General features: G+C 36.2%; 1 protein-coding gene across 39 annotated transcripts in view; it reads left to right on the top strand.

Annotated features, from left to right (window-relative positions):
• Positions 1–23,446, top strand: part of RIMS2 (regulating synaptic membrane exocytosis 2) — a 449,774-nt gene that overhangs the window by 181,395 nt on the left and 244,933 nt on the right. For all 39 annotated transcript variants that reach the window (XM_051785115.1, XM_051785116.1, XM_051785117.1 and 36 more), the window contains one exon: positions 8,452–9,377. In XM_051785115.1, coding sequence (XP_051641075.1) covers positions 8,452–9,377 — 926 coding nt within the window. The remainder of the gene's footprint in view (positions 1–8,451; positions 9,378–23,446) is intronic.

Raw genomic sequence — 23,446 nt, forward strand, 5'->3', positions numbered from 1 at the left:
ACCTTATCATGGCTTAAATTTATTGCAGTGAAATTTGGTTTGTGTATGGTGCTTTATATTAAATGTTATTTGTAAGCTAGTTTGAAAAGATAGAAAATGCTGTGGAGAATGTGTTTTTAATTTATTTAATGCAAATGAGGCTTCTACACATTTGCTTTCTATTATTTTCACATTCTCACAGACATATTTCAAATGTCTGTTCTGGAAATAATTACTCTATTGATTTTCACTCCATTTTTTCTTTAAAATGGAATGTAAGAAAAGGTATTTTTAGTTTTACTGGATGTTCAGCACATCAGGCTGTAGAGGATGCCGCAGCTACTTTAGCCTAATGGTTGAAAATTATGTCAAAATTTGACTTCTTACAAACTAAATATAATAGATATTACATAACTTAATTTGAGGCCTAGAACACAAAGCAAATGCTGAAACTAGAACACAAAGCAAATGCTGGAACTAGTACCACAAAACATGAAATACTGTAACTGCAGAATTTTAAAAATAGTTTAAATGAAATGCCCTGACCAGCATGTACATTTGTAGGCAATAGTACTGTAGCAAGGCACTAATCAGCTAAGTACCATAATCCTCCTTATAGGGTAAATTCTTACTTGACCTCCAGCTATATACAGCACATGGTAACAGCATTAAACTATAACACTCCTCTCATGCTCTCAATAGCTTCCCATTGGGTCAGCTCTCTGACTTGAATTGCTGTTGTTTCATATATTAGACTTTTTATTTTTTTCCTAGATGCCTTATATTTTGTAATTGCATTTTGAGGGAAGGGAAAAGATTGTAAAATATATCTAAAAAATTTTGGCTCAAAATTAAGAGGCTGTTCATATGATTTCGCCAGACCTAGAGGATTAAATGAAAGCACTAGCGAGAACAGAAATTGATGTATTCTCATGAACCCGAGGCTTCCAACTTCCCAGATGTGCAGTGGCTGATCAAAAGGTAAAGCAGGGAAGAAAGATGCTGAATGTGTTGTGTGAAAACAATGTCGAACACTCAGCATTTTTTGTTCTTTTGGGGGATGATTAGGAAGATATTTTTTACTTTTAGCAAAAAAGGTCAATGAAAGTACTGAAAAACTTTTTCTTGTGCATCAGATATATGAGAATATTATCATTAACAAAGTCTTCTTTTAATTAAGTTTCTTAAATTGTATTCTATTTTCTGTGACAGAAATTTCTTGAAAAGCTATATTTCTTTCAATAAAAATAGTATCTGTGGAATTTTGAAATGTCCTTGTATTTTATATTATTTCTCCTTTTTAGTAACAGTTCAGTATTGTATTTACTCCTTCTTATGTTTTAATGTTTCTGTGACCTACTATTCTTTTAACACCATGGGTTTTAAAGTAATTTGAATCCTGCTGTATGACAGCTGTTAATTGATTCCATCCTTCTGCAAATTATTTCTGTGGTGTCAGTACTGATACAGATAATGAGAATGCACATTCTGACCAATTATGCTTGAATACAATTTAATCCATTTGCTATTGTTTTTATGACTAACTGCTTTTTTAACATGAAATTTTTATTGAAATAGATAAGATATTTCTTGTTTATCTATTAAGTGGAAACAATTAACAAAATAATTTGAAAATGTTCAAAAGTAGAAATGAAGAAAAATCTCAGAATGTTTAACCTATTTGTAAAAGGTAAGCATTCATCAATACATCTGAATGAACACTCAGATTAGAAGATAGCTATTTTATTTACCTGTTTGCAGTTCTCTAAAATCAGATTATATGATGTAAGGGTCAGTGAATACTGAGTCAAAGTAAAGGAGGACAAAGTAATTTCCACCATTAGTCCAATTCTCCTATCTGATTTAATGAAATATCTGATTGATTTAATAAAAAAAAGTGAAAAAAAACTTATTACCTAAATACTTGTAGAGTAGCAAGTGATACTTAAAATCACTACTTTTGTTCATCAGTTACTTATTTTTTTCATGTTATAACTCTTTTCCTCACACAAATGGAAATTAGCCCTGCTGCAATGTTGAATATTTGCTGAATTGCTTGTATAGAAAAGTATTGTTTTATATGTCTGTGCAATCATGTCGAATTCAAAGCAAAATTGTTGTCAGTGGTGAATTTATTTATGTTAATATTTTGTTGCTACAGATTTCCTTTCATTCCATTGATACAAGTATTCAATGAATTAATATTTTCACATAAAATCTAATAGAGATCAATGTCTGCACTATCAGTCTCATGCTTCAGTAAATTTTCTAATCATAATTGTAAACTTAATTAATTATTAATTATTATTAATAATAATTAATTATTATTTAACAATATTAATTATTGTTTGGAGATATTTAGCTGAAAGATATTCTAATGGCTCAAAGTATGATTGCTATAAAAAATTACAAGATATGGCTGAAATGGGGAATGGAATATTGTCTCATATGAGCTTTATGAAATGAATTGCTTAGATATCTGAGTTGTAGATGTACTTCAGGGCAATTTGTTTAAAACTGTATTGGCCAAGAAATGCAATAAGCACCTTTTCTTTTTATCAGAGTAGGCTGTTTAAATTAATTAACTTGTGAATTGTACATTGCTTGCTTACATTCTTAATCTTATTTTGAGGGGGTGAGAAACTAAGGAGAGTGAACAGACAGATCAGAAGATTAATCTAGTATAAAACCAGACAGCATACCAACTGCAAAAAGAGATCTTGGTAGGAACTGGGACTGCTCAGAAGCCAGAAAAAGCTTTTTTCAAAGAGCTGGAACCATAGGTGCTTCAGAGAGCAAAATGAATTCTCATGCACAATGTGACTCAGCAAAAGCAAAAGTTATAAGCAGAGAATGAGAAAAGGAGTTAAATCAGTACCAGACAGACTCTTAAAAACGTTGCCAAAAATAGGTAAACATTTTGCTGATTCTTCAGTATGGCAATGGAAATCTGTGGAAGTGTTTTTATAAGTGAGAGGATAGGACCCTCCCTGGAAAAGGCAGCCAGATCTTAATTTTGCACAGCAAGTTTTCTGGGTTCATTGTACTCGTGGGAGTTTTGGTTACAAGGTCCAGAGTGTGTGCAGCTCACCTTCTGGCAGCCTAGAAACCTCTTTGCAAGGCCTCATGATGGTGTTTTATCTGCTCCCTGTCACTGTTGCTTTAAACCAAGTGCCTGACTGTCTGTTGAATACAACACGTAGAAATATAAAAATTTTGAATGGTAGAAGAATTATTCCTAAATAATCACTCAGGAACCAACAAATGCTGTTTCCATGACAGGAACCCTATAGTAATGGAGAGACAAAGCTGAGCTCAGTGTATTTGATGAGGTCTCTAACAGGAAGCCCTGTCTCTTGCATGGTTTTTGTGACAGAGTTCTAGTGGAAAATGTGAATTTTTACGTTCTCTGAATTATTATTTTATGTACTGAAAGATCACATTTTGAAATTGCAATATGTGCAGGAGAAATGTTGTCAGTTTTAATTTTTCAGTCAATTTTATTTCTTGCTAATTTATAGGAAACAGAAAACAAAATATCAAAGTATTGTCTAGTAAATTATGATTAGGTCTTACAAGTAGATGACCAATATTCATTTTTCAAGTAGTAGATGGTGGCTCAGGCCCACTGAGTCCTTACTATTTTTTAATTGACTCAAAACTTCTAATTTATAGAAATTTTCAAGTTAAGCAGAGATTAATTCAATTACCCATATGTTTAAACGTATCTTTAGAATGATATTTTTGTGAAAGTTTTCTCCAGTTCAAAAGTGTCTTCTATTAGTCTGAGAATAGGTTAGTAACAGGAAGGCCTGAGGTCTAGTTTTGACAGTGATATAGATACTTTCCATACTACAATATTTTTTAATATCTGTGACATCTGAAATGTGATAGAAACCCAATTTTTAAAATTTCCATTTCTACAGTACACTTGGGTTAATTTTTTAAAAATCTAAATCAAAGGAGAAGAGAGTTTTCTCTTTAAGGAAGAATACAAATGAATTTCAAAGACTTTCAAGCTATTTAGTTCCATTATGGAAATCGCAGCCATCAAAGCTGAATAACTGTCTTATATTCCTCTATGTCATATTTTAAGCACTTAATTCTATTGTAGTGTGGGGGAGTTGAATAATTTAACTTTATGAGCAGGAGGTCAGGTTACAGTCAAGCTATTTGCTTTTTCATAATATTAGTGATGTCTGTAGTGCACTGTAAATAAGATTTCCATCAGTGTGAGCTTATGGGTTGTTTGTTAAAAGACCAAATGTCATGTCTTGATAAATTACAGTAAAAATAAATATACAGTAATAATTAGGAAAAATTAAGTTTCAGATTCTACATCTGAAAAAATAGTATTTATAAACTGTGCCTGACAAAGAGATTTATGCAGGTTCTAGAATTTTTTAACCATAACAGAGATTTTATTTTATGGTTGTTTCAAACAAGCAGTAATCACAATGGCCTGGAGGATTTTTCAGTGGTGTGGTAACCTTTTCAGGAAGGGTGGTAATCCTTCTGACAGGAGATGTATAGTGCTTAGTTGAGCTGGCAGCTGGAGGGTGTGTGTCACACCCTTAAAGTTCTCTTAACTTTTAAAGTTCCAGGAAAGTCCTGGAAAGGCAGGAGTAGTCATTTTCCATGGGGTATCCAGCTGGAGGTACATGATGAAAGGCTTTTATTAAGGCATCTTTAGGTAGTTAATGGTGAGAAATGGATTAGACAGAGGCTCATGAAGGTGAGTGAGAATTAGCTAGTGATCTAAAAATAACAACAGATTTTTAATAGTAGTGACTGGTCATAAGTTTTCAAAAGTACTGTTCCTCCTGCCATGATGTCATAACTCTGGTTTAAAATATATAGTGTACATTGTACAACTATATTTATGGCAGGTATTGTTAAAATTAAAAAATTGTTGAATATTAAAGGGGAGCTAATTGTGCTATGATGACCAGTAAAGAGAATGACAGGCTTGAGCACTAAGTGGTGTGGTGACTGCAGGGCAGGATGAGCCCTCTCCTGACAGCAAGGTTTCTGGCTGATCAGGTGTACAGATACAGTTAATATATTTCTGATGGATAGGATTAACTTCTGGCATTTGATCCCAGTAGTCAAGCTGGCTGCTTCAACAGGAATGAAATTAATTAGAAAGGGAGTTTGATAGTGCCAGTCAACGTAGACCAGGAATTAAATTAGTTGCTTTTATCTATCAGGCTGCTTTGTCTGAAGAAAAGCACTCCATTTTCAGGTAGGTCCTTTTTCTTGCATGTGGCCTAGCAGTTGCCACATGCAGGGCACCTGTACGAAGCTTTTCCCTTTAGGAAAGGTTGGAATAGATTGAGGATCCAGATGCTCTTTGCATTACTGTTAGCCATGGATGATGTTCCTAAATTCATGTCTTAGCAATAAAATGGAGGATGGAAAATGACTGTTTGTGGTAAATGTAACACACAAGATTGGAAAATGTTTGTGTGAGTGGTGTAAAAATATAATGCTATATTGACACATCCTACTCTCATTAACCTACTTCATGCTAGAAAAAAAGGTGGATTTTTTGTAAATCCCATGCCAGTTCACCAGATACATTTTCCTCAGCAGTACTGTTTTTACTCATACAGAAATCTATGTCTTTAATCCTCTCAGCCTTCCCTCCATGAAATTATAGCAGTAATGTTTCCAGAAGTGATTTCTCTATTTTTCTATGCATCCATATGAGGACACTGTGACATGTAGTCATATATATGCATACAAATAAATGTGGGGAGTGTGTGTATATTTTTATAATCTATTTGTAGCTAAAACAAATCTCCTGTTGTTTTTATTACAGTCAACACAAATATGTAGATATTTAACACTGAAGCATGTGTACACTCAGACTACTCCAAGGCACGTGTGAGATTTGTCAAACTAGATTCTGTACAGTTTTGTGTGTTACACAGTACATCGTGGAGTTGATATTATAAACAATACTTATTAGAGTGTTTTAATGATTTGGAGGATTAAATCTATGCAAAAACCTGTGGTTGTGGATGCAACTTGATCTATAGGTAATATAGACTGAGTATATGTGGTGTGTTAACTGCATAGTATGTGAACATTGCATGTGTATTGGTCTCAATCTTTCAAGGAGATCCACATGAATAAATGCTGTATCTGCTGAGTGACATTTATTTCAACTCGGCTTGACTGGAGATGAAAAGACTTTGCCTATATGGGGTACACAACTGGGGAGGGAAAGTTATGCAAATTTTTATTACAGGCATGGTAGAAATTATCAGGGATTAGATAATTTATTATTGGAACAATTTATTTTGGGATGTGTCATATTTTTCATCAGCTAAAGTATTTAAGTGAAAAATATTTATCTTCCTTAGAGCATTTCTGAACCTAATCTCTGTTGTCTTAATGAAAACTCCAATGTCTTTGCAAACTGTCTGCATTCTGGTAGTTCTGTTGTCCTAATTATCCATTCCCATTGGCCATTCTGGTTTTAGACTTATGAAACTCTGTTTGTGTCACATTAGAGTGATTCAATGTGAGTCTCCAGTAGCAGAATCTGTAGAGACTTTGTTAAACTTACAGAGGTTATGATATGTGCTGGTACTAACATGATGCTGTAATAAGACAGATAGGACATCTAAGCTTCACCATATATGCAAATAGGCATCTGCAAGATGCTTGTACTACTTATCATGCTTTGCAGGAAGAGTTTCATTTTTGCAAGATTGAGTCGGTTTTCTAATTTGTAGATGCCATTGTAAAGCTAAATTACTTTAATATTTACAAGGCAAAACTGGGTCCAATCTTTCAAGCACAGTTTAATGATTCTCTGTGGTACCTAAGACAGTGCAGAATGCCAGTTTGCCAATCCCCACCGCCACACACACTCTGCTCAGACAGTTGTGGGTTTCCCTTACTGAGAAAAGACTGCATTTCCTTTCTGGCTGTGAACATTTTTTCTCCTATTGGCTAAACACAGAGCCCTTTATACTTTCTTGGACACTAAGGGAGAAGCTGTTTCTCTTTCTCCCCTTCACTAAATTGAAGGGTTTCCTTTTTTCTTCTAGGACCATTGTGGCAACAAGAAGACTCTGTATTTGCTCACTTTTTTCCCATCCTTCTAAACACTAGGCAGGATCTCTTGGTTGCTGCCTGCAAGGCTGCCCATCAGGATCACTGGCCATTTTGTGAGGGTAGAAAACATTTTAAATGAGATCTTAATTATAAAAACAGAACTAAATATAAGAAGAAAGGACTGAAAATAAAAATAATTCCTTCATATATGTATTTTCATTACTTAAAGCTTGAGTTATCTGTATTATCACAGAGAAGTCCCACCTCTCAGTGTCTTTTATCCACATCTGGGATCTTGCTTCAGTTTCCTGCAGGTAACTTCTTCACACCCATCAAGGGTGAAAAGCCAAACATGAATCAGAACATGTCTGGAAGTACCATTTTAAATGCTCATTACCCTGTAAGGATTGTTTTTTCCCTGTGAAGAACTACCCCTTATTTAACTGATTCTTTCTAATCACATGGCAAACAATGTTGTATCAGAAAACCAGAACATATAACATTCGTGACATTTTCCAGAAACTAAAATAGTATTCCTTTACTAAAATAATACATACAAAAGAATCAAATGCTTCAATCTATCATTTATCAGTGTCAGGAAAGAATATCTTGATAATTCTTTTTCCACCTTCCTCAGAAGCCTCAGGTGTTGTCTCTGGCCAGCTGGTGCCTATGACAAAGAGTCTCTGCTTTATGTGCTACAGGATCTCCATTCTAGTATTTTGATGTGTCTTACTCAAATCTTTGGACTAATACTGTTACCATCCCTACAGAGATGGGAAGGATTCTTTTGTCAACTCAGAAAGCACTTTGAAGTGCTTTCTTTTCTATACAGCACAAAAAAATGTTTTGTTTTCTGAGTTCAGGACTTCTGAGTTCATCTGATTTAGACATGTGCGGCCATTGGATCTTTGTTTGTTTTCTACCCTTGGCACACATTATAGTTTTGTGGGAATGGAAATGTGTGGTGGTTTCAATAATGGCTGCTAAAAGAGCAAACTAACTGAATGACCCTTCTAACCTTAATTTCTATGGTGATTATAAAGCCCTATGAAATAGAAGGATATGGTCAAGTTATATTGCTGTAAAATGATTACAAAGGATTAATAAAATGTTGGTACTTGTAAAGCTGTTATGACTACAAAGTAACATAAGTATTTGTATTCTATATTTTATAATGTTCTATTAGCATTTTTCCTTCAAAGCTGTTTTTTATTTGAGCTGTGCACCCAGAAGCAGATTTGTAGCATGACATGCTTTCTTTAATTTAGTACAGAAAGTGTGAGAGCACAAAGAAATGCAATGAAATCATTCTATCATTTAATTAGCATTAGCTGTATATTTGTGCTGCATAAAATATTGACAGAATTCTCTTTCTGCTTTCTTGTCATGATTATTTAGGAAAAGAAGCCCATCAATATCAAGAGAACAGAACAGAAGATACGAGCAAAGGGACGAGCGAGACGAATATTCGCAGTATGCTACATCAGACAGTGCGATGCCCAGGTCACCATCAGATTATTCAGATAGACGGTCACAGCGTGGGCCTCAGTTGTATGAAGAACCTGAACTGGGTGATTATAGGGATTCCAACCGAAGGAGCCGCAGACGTTCCAAGGAGTATCCGGTAGAAGAAGAAGATGCACAAAACAGGGAGGAATATGAAAGGCAGCGGAGAGAAGAGGAATACCAGGCACGATACCGAAGTGACCCTAATTTGGCTCGTTACCCAGTCAAGCCACAACCATATGAGGAACAAATGCGTATCCATGCTGAAGTGTCCCGAGCACGTCATGAACGGAGGCATAGTGATGTCTCATTGGCAAATACAGAGTTGGAAGATTCTCGGATGTCTATGCTCAGGATGGAACGGCCATCAAGGCAAAGATCGGTGTCTGAGCGCAGGGCTGCCATGGAAAATCAACGTTCATACTCTATGGAAAGAACTCGAGAGGCTCAGGGGCCAAGTCCCAATCGTCAGAGGACCACAAATCATAGCCCTCCTACACCAAGGAGGAGTCCAATTCCTCTGGAAAGACCAGACATGAGGCGCTCTGATTCATTAAGGAAACAGCACCATTTGGATCCCAATTCTGCTGTACGGAAAACAAAACGTGAAAAAATGGAGACCATGTTACGGAATGATTCACTTAGCTCAGACCAGTCTGAGTCTATCAGACCTCCCCCACCAAAGCCCCATAAAACGAAAAAGGGAGGTAAAATGCGCCAGGTTTCATTAAGTAGCTCAGAAGAAGAATTGGCATCCACTCCAGAATATACAAGTTGTGATGATGTGGAGATTGAAAGTGAAAGTGTTAGTGAAAAAGGTAAGATTTCTAATTTTTGATTTTTTCAATATCTAGATGTGATTTAGATTTCATTACATTGTATATTTATTTTACCTATTTAAATTGATTGCCACCACTTATCTACAGCCCTTCACAGGTGACTGAAATTTTGTTGTGATGGGAGTTGGGCTTTTTTCTGATTTTATGTTTCATTTGCTTAGATCTAAAGTCAATGATTTACACAGAAAAGAACATCACAGCTACTAGAAGCATTAGGATATTTTAAAGGAAAAAGCATGTCTATTGAAAAACCTGTCAATGAAATCTGCAAAGTAGCTAGAGCTGGTCTGTCATATAAGGCCATGGTTTCATGTCCATTAATACCAGATTTGCGTGCTCCTGGATCACAATGAGTGCATATTTGATCTGGATCAAGTGTGGGCCCATGACCACGTTTTTATTGAATTAACTAGAGCACATGACACAGACCTTATGCCAGTTTCATGCTGGCTGCTGCAGGTTGAAGAGTATCTTATCTGCAATAAGACCTGTGTGTATAAAGTTAAGCCATTCAAGTTTTGAAACAAATTTGAAATGACTGATGTGGTTTATACCAATGGAGGTTTCTTTTTCTTCTGGTACTATGGTGCTTTTTGGCTTAGTACTTTTTAGGATTAATGTTGGAGTTACTCCACTGTCAGAAAGAAAAGCTAAGATTGATTGAAATGAATCCCAACCTATACAAAGGTAATCTATGATTTAAATATGAAAGTATTGGGGACAATCGGTTTGAACTCAATCAAATTAATATTATTAGTTTGCTTACTTTCGTGTATGTTGTTGGTCTAAAGTACATTAGTTTTAACCTTTTTTTGAGTTACAAGTCTTATGGTAGTGAACCGTTACTACTCCTCCCAAGTGGTCTTCTGCTGTTGTGGATTGGGAATAGAAGATTTGTTGCTATGTATTATTAATATGGCTATCAAATTGGTTCTGAAGCAAGTAATTAATTAGAGTTAGTAAAATAAGTCTGAGTTTTCATATGTCAATATCAGCAACCGTGTTCTGGTAAGTAAGGAGCAGGCTAGAGTAGAATGGAAGGAAATTTCACCCAGGTCAAAGTAGTAGACAGTTACATGCACAAACAACTGTGCTGAAACCTTGACCTCCTTAGGCTTCCTGATGAGTAGAAAAAACTTCTACCAACTTTATGGTGCTCATGATTTTGTTCTTAGAAGCAACCTTGAGGAAAATAGGACCAATAAATATATGGGAAGTATTAAAAAAGTGTTTATTTATGACCATCCAGCATAGGAAACATAATATACAGAATAATATACAAATTATATTTTTTTTGTACACATAACATACAAAACATACACATTTAAGATTATAAAGGCATGGAATTGTTTAGGTTGGAAAAGATCTGTAAGATTATTGAGTTCAACTGTTAATTTAGCACTTCCATGGTTTCAACACATCAATAACCCTTGTGTCTTTGCTGCTGCGTGGATCTCCATCCCCTACAGCAGACTGAAGGACCTCACTAGCACAATGTCCCTCAGATATTGGCCTGTTGCCTCCAGGTTTACCTGTAGCAAACCTAGTTTTATGCCTTTTCCCCTTCAGACCTAGTTTAAAGCTCTCTCAATAAGCCCTGCTAAGACCTGCCCAAAGGTCCTTTTCCCCTTCTGAGACAGGCACCTCTCCCATTTGTTGTCAGCAGGACTGGTATCATGTGAACTCTAAACATGATCAAAAAACCTCAAAATTCTACTGGTGGCACCAGGCTCAGAGTCAGGTACTGATCTGAAAGGAATCTTCCTTTCTTTCCTCATCATTCCCTTGAATTAGGATAGAGGAGAAGATCATTTGTGCTCCTGATCCCTTAAAGAGTCATCCCAAGGCCCTGAAGTCTCTTCTTAATTGCCCTTGGATTTCTTGCTGCCACTTCTTCTCTGCCTACCTGAAAAATCCATAAAAGCTGAGTGCCATTCTGGGATAGGAAGTTTTCCCTTTACATCTTCGACTGTGGTCCCAGAGCTGCACCAGACTTCGCCAAGAAATGGGTCCAGTCTGCATATTGGTCCTTCTGCTCCCTTCAGACAGTAGTTTAAAACATCCTATATGATGCTAGATTCTCTGTCATAATAATGATCTTACAAAAACTTACAGCTTTCACTTAAATAATTTTGTGTTTTAAGTGTCAAAGAAAACACTTTTATGTATAACAGTAGTTAATGACAATGCCATGTCTGTGCTGATTTCTGAGGCAGTGAATGAATCTCACTACCTGGATCCAGACTTCCCAGCTGCTATAGGTAGACACAGAAAGTCCTACCTCATTCTTTTTGTTTTCATGAATCTTACTGTGTAAACCAGCACATTCAGAGTCCCTATAAGCAAGTGATTTATTTGTGAATACCACCCAAAGGAATCCAGCACATAAACCACCATCAGTCTTCCTTGTATGGCAGTACATTGTTTCCTTAATTAATAAAATACGATTAATTATTTTAAATATATCATATAAAAATTAGTTTCTCCTCCCCCCGGATTAGTTGCTTTCTGGCCTTTAAAAATGCCCCAGATGTGAGGATTTCTGAGATGTCCTTTTGAGTCACATACGAAGTCTGTCTGGCCAAAGATAAAATGCTAAATATAAAACATTTGGCTTTAGAGTGTTGAAGGGTGGCAATGTTAGCTTGAGAATTTGGATGCAGTAATAATGAGCTCTCCAAAAAGAGCAGAATAATGTTTTCTCCATCTCTTTCTCTGTGGAATACCCATATTTTTTCATAGGTAGCGCAAATAAGTATTAACAACTGCTCTGCTGTGTAGAGCAGTCTGGGCCTGAGCTGCAGGAATAGGTGATCACTGGTTTGCATCTGAGATTTTAGAAGGCCCTAATGCTGGTTTTAAGAAACTAGTCTGAAAATTATGCATTTTCCAAAAATAAAGGAAAAAAATATAGTCATATACTCTTAAAAGGACTGAAAGCTTTCCTTTTAACCTTATCTTCAAAAGAAAAAGGGTCAATACATACATAGGTTGGAATATATATATGCACACAAAATGAAGATAGATATTTCGTTCTGTGAGTTCAATGGAGACAGGTACCAGCTGCTGGATTAAGAGCTCTGGGAAGAGCATCAATTATTGTTGAATGCCTGTGACTTTCAGTATTTGGGTCTGATCTCATTTCAATAGCTGTCTGCCTCAAGGTAATGTTTCTTTGAGTTTTAAAAATGTAGTCTAATTGTTTTCAGGGAAGAGACAAGGCAAAATTATTTTTCTGCATGTTTCTGGTGATGGTGAGAGAAACTATTGCCTTGGAATGCTCCTGCCTCTGTGGGGGACAAGGGAAACTGTGAACAGAGAAAGCTGATGAATACTCTGACAGGACTTGAGTACCCCATAGACAGTCATGTGAAACACAAGCAGGTTCAACTGCAGAAAAGAAGACCTAGATTCTTAAGATACTGGGTAGTTTTTGTAATGCAAATATATTTGGACCAGGAAATTTGGGTCATATGCCAGACTGAGAACTGGCATATTGAAATGGGAATCAGGAGGCTTCAGGAGAAGCAGATAAGGGAAGGAAGTTTAGGGATGGCAAAACAAAATGTCATTGGTTGTCTGGAAAATGGTGGATTGATATGGAAAGTGAGGCTGTAGGAGAAGAGGGAAGAGCAAAGCTGGTAGATCAAGAAGGCAAAACCTGTAACCTGTAGTTTGGGAAGAGCAGATAAAGTGAAGGAAATCAGGCTGATAGAGATAACTGGTAAGGTGAGAACAGGAACTTCCTGAAGGGTAGGTTAGAGGATTCTGAGAAGCACAATCAGCATTTTGGGAGAGATGGTGAGTGGCTGGGAAAAGGGCATTCAGAGAGAAGGGCAGGAGGGCTAAACTTGGCTTGGGATTTTTTGCAAAGAGGGACTGGAATGTGGACCTGGCACCATTGACCTGAAGTGCTAGAGGGTGTTTGGTGAGATGAGAAGAGTAAGACTGTGGTGAGGAGAAAACATTGTGACTGAGCAGTTCATTCTTTAAAAGCTCAGGAAATATGTATGGCAACAGTGTTAAATGGACATAGCTGAGATTACAAATGTGTTTACCTGAAACTTAGGTTGTGTTAGAATTAGACATATTTTGCAGGCTGAATTTTGTGCAGCTCTTCATACAAGTTGAAACTGTCCCTAGTGACACAATTGAATACCAATTTACCAGCTGGCCTCTGCCTTTTTCTGTGCACAGGATGAACATTTCTTGCTTATTATGCTATTCAAATTATTCTGAAGCTTCCAACATTTTTTCCACATTATCTAAGGGACCCTTCTTTACTCTTGCTGTGAATACCAGGCTTCTGAAGCTGCAAATACAGTGTCTTCATTTGTAACACTTGTTGCCAGTCCTGGTGATCAGTGTATCAGACAGTTTAAGGCTGCATCTCCACTGCAGGATTCCCTGCCTGTCTTAGGAAATACACTTTGGAGAGAAAAAAACCCAGAAAGTTTTGGACCAAAAACATATGTTTCAGACCAAAATATTAGGTATATTGCTATATCCCCTACTGAAAGATCAAAATTGCTTAAAATGTTAGAGGAAAGCAATTCTTGAAATGCCGGTAATTTAAGAAATTGTAAATTTTAAATGGCAGTAAAATTGATCCTCCATCAATAAACCCAGAGATCATAATGATGTATTTATAAGTGTTCTAGACTGTTCAAGTCACTTATTCTTTCTCAAAACCATCTCAGTTTACATAGTTCAGTTCCAAGGCTCTAAGAAACATGGTTTATACAGCGAGAACAGTTGTGGTGTTAATTGCAGTAAAGTGAACATTGAACTATGTCACCTACAGAACTCCAAATAAAACTGGATTTTGTGCTGCACAAGTTAGGCCGAGCTTTCTACATTGCTTGTCCAATTTAAGTGTCTTCTGTTGCGAGGAAACATTAGAGTATTTTTTGTTTGTATTTTCAGTTAGATGTTTGCCAGTGCAATTGTAAGGAATAGGCCCCGGGGGAGGTTTGAAAGGGCTGCTATAATTTGTCAGCCAGCATGAAGCAGATGTTAAGCAGAGTGCTACAGGCTTGTTCTCTGTGTCCACAGGCTTTATAGGTAGATTTAGAAAATCAAACAGTACCACTGCCCATGTATTCCTTGTGGCAATACTGTCACACCTGCAGTCCACCAAAGGACCAATCTGAAGAGACTTACCACAGCCTCTCAGGAAAGCTAGTGGTCCCTGGGGTTGTCATAGCCCTACTCAGAGCACAGGTACCAAAGAGGTGACCTGCACTGGAACTGGGTTCCTTCTGCACCTTTCCCAAATATTTGAGGGTCTTAGATGTCCTAGAGTTCTTTATAAAACTCACAAACTCAAGGATTCCAGCAAGAGACAATCTCTACATGAGAAAAGAAGGAAATCCAGGTGCATGATAGCTCTAAATACTGCTCTAATTTGTTCTAAATATAAAGTAGGACATAGTAGATTTTCAAATGGTGGTAAACAGTTCAGGCATACACGTGTACCATGCTCCCAGCCACCTTTCAGAGCACCCTGTGAGAGATATCTCTTTGCACAAATGGTGGCTGACATCTGATGTGGGTGGAATCTGTGGTGGGAAAGGCAAATGTGTTTGTGTTTTGTCAGAGGTGCAGTTTTCAAGTTTAGTGTTTTCTTTCACTCTTCTTTTATCAAAACATGATAACTCAATGGATGCCCATTTTTATTATCAAGGAAACTCATGTATAGAAACATAGAAACATGTAGATTGGCAAAGATCTTTGAGATAACATCCAACCATTAACTTAGCAGTGACACATTCACCATTAAACCATGTCCCTTAAGTGTCACATCCACATGTCTTTTAAATATTTTCAGGAACAGTGACTCAACTAGTTCCCTGGGCAACCTATTCCAGTTTGACAACCCTTTCAGTCAAGAATTTTTTCCTAATATCCAATCTAAGCTGCCCCTGTCACAACATGAGACCATTTCCTCTCACCCTATTGCTTGTTACTTGGGGAATAGATTGACCCTCACCTAGCCACAGCCTCCTCTCAGGGAGCTGTAGAGGGCAATAAGGCCACCCCTGAGCCTCCTTTTCTCCATTATAAACACCCTCAGCTCCCTCAGCCACTCCTCATCAGACTTGTGCTCCAGACCCTTCACCAGTTTTTTGTGCCCTTCTCTGGACATGGTCCAGCACCTTAATATCTTTCTGGTAGTGATGGGCCTAAAACTGAACACAGTAGTTGAAGTGCGGCCTCACCAGTGCCGAGTACAGGGGGGGACAATCACTGCTCTGGTCTTGCTGGCCACACTTTTTCTGGTACCAACCAGGATGTGACTGACCTTCTTAGTCACCTGGGCATGCTGCCAGCTCATATTCAGGCAGCTGTTGACCAACACTCCCAACACAACATATGGATAGGTAGGCTCCAGTGATCTTAAAATCTTCAACATCCTTGTGCTGTTGACTGAAAGCTGCAGAGCGCAGGCTGTGTGAGCAGAAATGTGTGTATGCAGAACAAGGTGTTAATACACTGTTCTTTGTCACTAAGTGCATTGAAAACATAGATATATAACCTTCCATTGGCTGTGTTATGGTCATTTACAAACATATGCACTTTTTCACTATAGAAATTAAAATATCCTCATATTTGGAACAGCTTGCAGGACCCACTTGTTTATTGCAGTACAGAAACCAATCTGGTAGAGATACAGTTTGGGTTTTGACAGAGAATAAAGTCTATTTGGAAAGAATATATTTGTCACAAGTTAAAAAAAATATGGTAGCTCATGGTGTGAGGAGCAGGAAGCACATTTCCTGAGTGCTACTGCAAGAACAGGGCATGTCTTACACGAGCAGAGATGCCAAGCGAGTGGATTCCGTCACAGTGCTCTCACTTTTAAATTCAGAGAGATGGGGGACCTGATTTCAATCTTACTTGTGCCAGTTTCATACATCTTCAACAACTTTGGCTTCAAAGTTACACTGAGCTAAATTAGATCAGAATGAGGTCATTGTTTCTAAAATTTGCTTCATTCAGGTTAGAGAGTTCCTGAAAGTCTAACTTCTCTGGAACAAATTATACTAGAAGGCAAAAATTCAGGACTGAGCTGTAGTACTTGAACAAAAAGGCTTTGAAATTGCACACAGTTTCGGTATAGAAATACCTTAGAATTCAAATAATAAAATTTTGAATGATCGTAAGAAGAATAATTGATTATTTAAAATACTGAAAGGTTTGACACGTTTTATTAAAAGCAGATTTGAATGAGTGAAAAAATGTCTTCTTATTATTTCACTTAATATTGGAGCATAGAAGACTTCCTTTTCTATTTAGAATTAAATATTTTTTTCATGGAGATCTCTACAACTTAAGTAGGGCAAATGCAGTTTTAATTTATAAGGAGTTTGATTAAAAATTCAGAATTCTAATATTCTATTTTTTTAAGCTTTCTCCTATGAACTCGCTCCATTTTAAGTGCAAATATAAGAAATACTGAGAGATAAGAAATATTGCATTTTTGTCCTTATGTGTTAAAGCAATAGATGTCACTCTTTCTGAAGTACTTAAAACACTGAATGAGAAGTATCTTACTTTAAAATATTAGTATTGGTTGTGATATCTTTTCTACAAAAATATTTTTCACAGGTGCATAGATGAGAACAGAACTAGAATGTTTCAAGTTGCAGAGAATGTTTTTTTGAATTGTTGCCAAACCTTCTTCTATCTAGACACTTCTATATTTCTTAGAATATAAATGAAAGGGGTGTGATTTTCTCCAGCATTTAGAGGAATCTACTGTATAATATTTTAAATTTGCAGTAATTTAAACTTAACACGAGACAGTAATATCTCTCATAGAAAAAGCCCTGCTTTTTCCCAATTCTTGGCTGCATATTCACATCCTTATTATCACTCCACCTGGCAGAAGCATTTGGGCAGGTACAGATTGCATCAAGCCAGGAAACTTTTGTGGGGTAATTCTAATTAGGCAAAAAGATGGTAAATATTAACATTTGAAGCTGCTTAATAAAATTGTAATGATTGTCCTCTAAGATATCATAATGCATGCTGAAAAGATGGTGTGTAACTGATTATGCCTTGTCAGAATCTGTGGATAGATAGGGATTTGCTGAAGTAACAAAGAAGAAATATTTTTATATGATAATCAGACAAGACAGAATATTTTATCATAAGTAAATGAACATGAATAATTTCACAGTGCTTTGATTCAACCAAAAAAGTCTAATATACAATTTTATTGGTTAAAACCTTTACTAAATTACAGTCTGAACCTTCTGTATACAAATGTACACAAATCATTACAACTGTAATTCTTTAATCATGTTTCCTTTTACTCTGGGATTTTACTGGAACTATGACTATAGAAGAAATGTTGTCTGGGCACAAGATTAGTTATCTCCTGATATACTGCAACAGAAGAACAATGAGTTATTATTAAAGTATTTTAGTGCAATTGTTGTAGTTATCTATGATTCCAGATGAGATTAAGTTTATTGTTAATAAGACATGATTTTTAATACTTTTAACTTGGAGAAAATTTTTATCATTGAAACCTGTCTTCAGTTTATATTTCGAACTCTAACTGCAAGATTTATTTTGCCTTGAAAATTGTGAAAATTTTCTATTCTGAAGGCAAAGATTTTTTCTTCAGTCTAAGATATAAACTATTGAATTATCTGGGTGACCAATCCTAAATATCATAAAAAGTATTATTGCTTTCTCTGCAAACTTTTTTTTAAAATCTTTTCCAAATTTAAATAGAAAACAAAAGAAACTTGTATTATCATTTCAAGATAATTTCCCATTATCCTTTCATATCCTGGCAGGTGAAATATTTGCTGTATAAAATCAATAAATATTCATTAGCCTTTTAATAACAATGAAAGAAATTCCTGTACAAACATGGCTGGAAAGGGCTTCATCCTGAGAAATGCAAGGCTTGCTATGTAGGTAATTCCTGTCTTGTCCAAATTGTCCCACTTATTTCAGATTACTCTTTCAGTTTAACTAAGTTAGAAATTTGGACTTGTCAACCAAGTCTTGCATCAGGGATAAGTGCTATTAATTATGTAGGTTTGGCACAGACAGGACAAAATGAAAACCTGATGGATTCTGTGTAAAACATTTCAGTTCTTTACAATGCCATGATAGAACAAAAACCATCATGGAGTTTTTCTTTGAACTTTTCAGGGTATTTATATAAATACTGCTCTACAATATATGTACTTTTCAAATTATGATTTTCTTCATACTTTGATTCTTCTAGTAATAAAAAACACTCAAACTTATCAGTCACAGATTAGACTGTCATTTTAAATTATGTAGTGCATATTTAAATTGATTTTGCAGGTAGTTTTGTTACTCCTTCGGTTAACTATCAAAAACTAAATGAACCATTGTAAAAAAATTTTATTTAATTAATTAAAAATAATTATTTAGTTGGGAGTATTCTACCAAATATGTGGGGGTTTTTTTTGGTTTTTTTTTTTTTTTACATTTTCTTTAAAAATGTGTCTTTCTTGTTCTGTTGTTATTTTATATCTATTTCATTAAGGATAGGATAATCAGTATGGAAGAAATAGAGAAACCAAAGTAAAGGAGGAGTTAGCAGAATGGGCTGTACATATGTCATTCACCTGAAAACTGAGTTCCTGTCCTTTAGCCCTGTTGTTCCAACCTCCCCTAAATGTGCCATTCAAGACTTTGAGCTAGTCACAGAAGCTACTTTTCATTAAGCTGAATATTGTCAAAGGTCAGAACTGGAAGCATATGTCAGAGCAAAACATATCTTTTTCGTCTTTTCACAGTTCTCACTCCATCCAAACCTCATCCATTACAATTCACAATCTAGTCACTAAAAGAAATATTTGACATGAATAGTCTAGGTAAAGTGGCACCAGTTCTGATGTCCTTCTGTGTCTGGCTGTAATTTCAGCTACAGCTGTTCAGGAGCTGCTATATAACATTGGAGCTGGTCCTCTGGTGAAGGCAACAGCACAAGTGTGAGGGGTGAACCTGGCAGCTTAGGGCAGTCACAGCCCTGCAGAAATCTGTCCCCACTCCCCAGTCAGAGCCCTGAGCAGATGCTGAATGATGAGTGCCTTGAAAACCAGGCCATCTGCCTAGGAATCTTATTATTGATTTAGGAACCCGATTTCACCCTATTTGTGAAAATTTTAGCGAACTTTTTTCAACGGTAATATTTTCCTGAAAGTATATTTAAAACCCTATAAATGTGGTTTTGGTGTCTTTCATTAATTTCAAAAGATGGTTCATAGATTTCTCCTCTGATGATCCACTGTTTTGATACTAAAATCCTAATTTGTGTATAACCCATCAAAGGCTTTACATTACTCAGTGGTTCTTTTTCCCTGTACTGAATTTTTAAGTTTCTCTTACAGTTTTTTCCCCCCTTTTCTCTTTTTTGAAGCCATGTGGTTTAGGCAATGATTTGATTGATCATGCTGCAGCACTTAACAGTCTTTCAGACTTGAAGATACTTTTAAAACAGTTTATTTCAGTTAATGTTTAACTTGCTGAATTGTCAATGTCACGTATATCTGATTACGCCATTTCACCTTGTTGATTAAGTAACTTGTTGCCAAGGAAAGTTTGAGTAGTATTTATGAGGATGGAGAAGTAGATTGTGAATGAAGTGTGTGGTAATGGAGCTTCTGGTTTATATGTCATCTGTTTCAATAGAAAAGTGAACTTTGTAGCCTGTATTCATGCAACATTAGTTTCTAGTTTAAGATATTCATTTGAGATGTGTGAAAATAGATGAACTGAATAAATATGTACATAAAAAAATACCTGTGCCACGCACTGAAGTTTAGACCAGATTGAAAAAAAACCCCAAACCAAAAACCTCAGCAATTCTTATGGAAATGTGCTCAGATCAATGATATTCTAGGGAAACATTCTATAAGAAATAGTTCCGGTGTTTATACTTTCTGCCTTTCTGAACATTTAGATTGTGAATAACTTTTAGTTTCATAGTTATATAATCTGTTTACTTGGAAAATGGAAATATATGGACATTAGTTATATAATCTAAATAGAATCAAATAAAAGTTTTCGTCACAAACTTCCATGACTATTTACTCTTTTGCATATTTTTGTATATGTCTATAACAAGGAAAGGCTTGGCTTGTGACACAGTATGTGAGATGTCTAGATACTACGATGTGATAATTTAACTAAGAAGTGACTTCATGCCGTATTTTTTATTGGATTTCATAATTTCTAATAACTTTACAATTTCTTCTACATATTATAGTTTGGATTTAATTTTTTTCTAAGCTCAGTTCTGAAAATCTGATCATACTGAGAGTTTCTAAAAGCTGACTTCCTTTGAAAAATCTTCATGTACTCTTTTCATCTTGCAATTTTAATACACTTTAAAAATAAAAATGATAACAAAAAGCATTTTTTTAAAGCTAGCATATTGTTGAATTGAAGGAACTGAATTTGTTCTTGAAAGCTTTTCACTGGTGAAGACCACCAGAACTAGGTTTGAACTTTGGACTAATCTGCCAAGTACAATTTAATGTGTTACTTTTGTCTCTGCAGTATAGAAAGGCTGAATGTATGAGGCTGAAAGTTGCTGGTTTTCAGGCGTATGTAATCCATTGTCTCAAGTCAATCACTGTAATCCTTTATAAAAGACAGGACTGGTCAGTAGCTGAAATCTTCATAGATGTAATTCAGTATAACTAAAGGTAACTGGAGCAAGTTTTCTGCTATTTGCTTTGTGTGTGTAGTGTTGCAAAAAAAAAAAGATTAATCCCTTAAAACCCAGGAATTTCATTGTAAAAGTATAAAATCATCATGGAAACTCAGGCCAATAGAGTGGCTGAACCAATTTAAAGACCTCATTAAAAGCAGAGAAGTCACCAAGTACTAGTGTCTCATTTCAAGACACTGAGAGCACAAGGTTTTGTCTTGAAGTGTGACTCAGTAAGGTGAGCTGTGGTGAGCCAGTAGCTCATTGTTATCTGAAATGAAAACCCCATTCACGATCCTCTCATGATTGTTGATCTGGACCGAATCCATTATTTACCTGACTTTTAGTGAACCAGTTTAGGTCACTACACTGGAACGAAACAGAACCACTGCAGCAAATGAACACTTTCCTTTTACCTTAACGAGCTGTAGAATGTCTATGGCATGTTGCACCTTTACCAGCACTGGCATAAAAGAGCACAGTCACACTGCTGGGAGCAGCATGGAGAAGGAGAATGAGGCAGCCTCGTCCAGTGACAAAGAGCTGTTAGATACTCAACTGCATAATGGGTCATGTTTGCACAAAGCAGTAAATAATAGTATGACTTTCAAGCAATACTGGCAACATCATAGGCAAAATTGCAAATTGTAAAGGGTGATGTATGTGACTGCTTGAGAGGTGATAGAGTACGTGAGAGCCTCTTGGTACTCCTATTTTCCTAAAATTGAAACCACATATCTTATCTAAAGATAGGGCTGCATTGCAGTCCAAAGCACGACTGCAGCTCATCTTGACAGATGAGAACTGGTTTTGAGGGCAATAGTTAAAGTGCTGATAGCACTGGAGCTGCAGAGTGCTAACTGCTGAGACCCTGGGTAAATATTCACGTGATGAGTCTGTGCTGAGCTGCTGTGCCTGTGTCCTTGTTACCACGGAGGCTGTACTGGTGCACAGATACCCTGTGAGATAAGCAGCTTTTCAGCCCTGGCCTCTGGAAGAAGATGACTTCTCTAAGCAGTAAGCTTGTGCAAATAAGAATCCTTTATGGCACCTGTGTAAGATGAGAAAAAGCATGTATGAAATGGCAATACTTTGTGTTATTGCTGTAATTTAAGTTCACAGAATGTATGGTTGTGGAAAACTTAGTACCAGAAAAATGTATTATATGCTCAATGCTGTTGCCTTTTCCTCTAATAGTTTTATATAAGAAAGGAAAAGTGCAGCAACAATAGATATACAAGGAGGCATCTTGACATGCTTCTCATTCGACATTCTCTGAACCTGATTTTCTGTTGTTCCCTTCTCCTTTTATCTGTACAAAGTAACTAAAACGTGGGTGTAAAACATTCCCATTCTGATTTGCTAACATTAACACTAACACCTTCCTCATATTCACTCCATAGTAGATCAGATGACTAGACAACATGCATCGCAGGGGAAGATAAAAGCTTTATTTTTCAGAAGTGCTAACTCTCCTTGTGCCTATGAAATTTAATGAGAGTACAGAATACTTAGTCAACAGCTTTGTTCTTTTTAAATGTCTGGGAAGAGACAGTACCCTACCTCTTTGAGCCATTTACATCTGTGTAGTGTGAGTGTGAAATCCCACCACCCTGTGAAGGCAATGACCTGCAGTGAGTCTGCACAGATATGGGTCGCTGAGCATTGTACAGAGCCGAGTGGAACTGAAGTTGGCTTTTTTATTGGAAAATGGTAAAAATGTGCTGTAAGAAGTACTATGAAAGTACATTGTAATTATATAATTTAGTTGCTAATTATAGATAACAATTGCAGGTCGTAGTACTGTCTCAAACTTCCTACTTCATCTGTAGTTTCTATCTCAGTGAAAATTGGCTGTTTGTGCTGCAGTTTTCCTTGCTGGATTTGTGCTGCAGGCTTTTTATTTTTTTTTTAAAACAACCCCAATAACAATTCAGAAAATGTAATTCAATCATTTTGAAGGGTGAGTTCACAGGCAAATGTCTTATTTTGTCCACGTTAAAACACTTAGGACACTAATTTGAAATGGTGCATCACTTTCATTCTACGGGTGTGCATTTTGTCACTATGAAAACTGGCACAAAGTTTATTAAAAACTTCCAAACAAAAATCATAGTTCCCATGGGCTTAGGAGAGAATTGTCAGTGGTGGGTTGCTAATTTCTATGGCTCTTCTGAACTTCTTGAGGCTCCTGTGTATAACTGCAATATATAGGAACATTTCCTAAGGAGTTATTAACTCGTTTTGTCCTGTGTACTCATAGCCACAAGAGTTAACTAGTTTGAACCAAGGCAGTACAGAATTGCAAAAGAAAGACTACATATTTTGTATTCTT

This window comes from Manacus candei, unplaced genomic scaffold, assembly GCF_025592945.1.
Source record: "Manacus candei isolate 608988 ecotype Guabito, Panama unplaced genomic scaffold, ASM2559294v1 h1tg000019l, whole genome shotgun sequence".
NCBI classification, from domain to species: Eukaryota; Metazoa; Chordata; class Aves; order Passeriformes; family Pipridae; genus Manacus; species Manacus candei.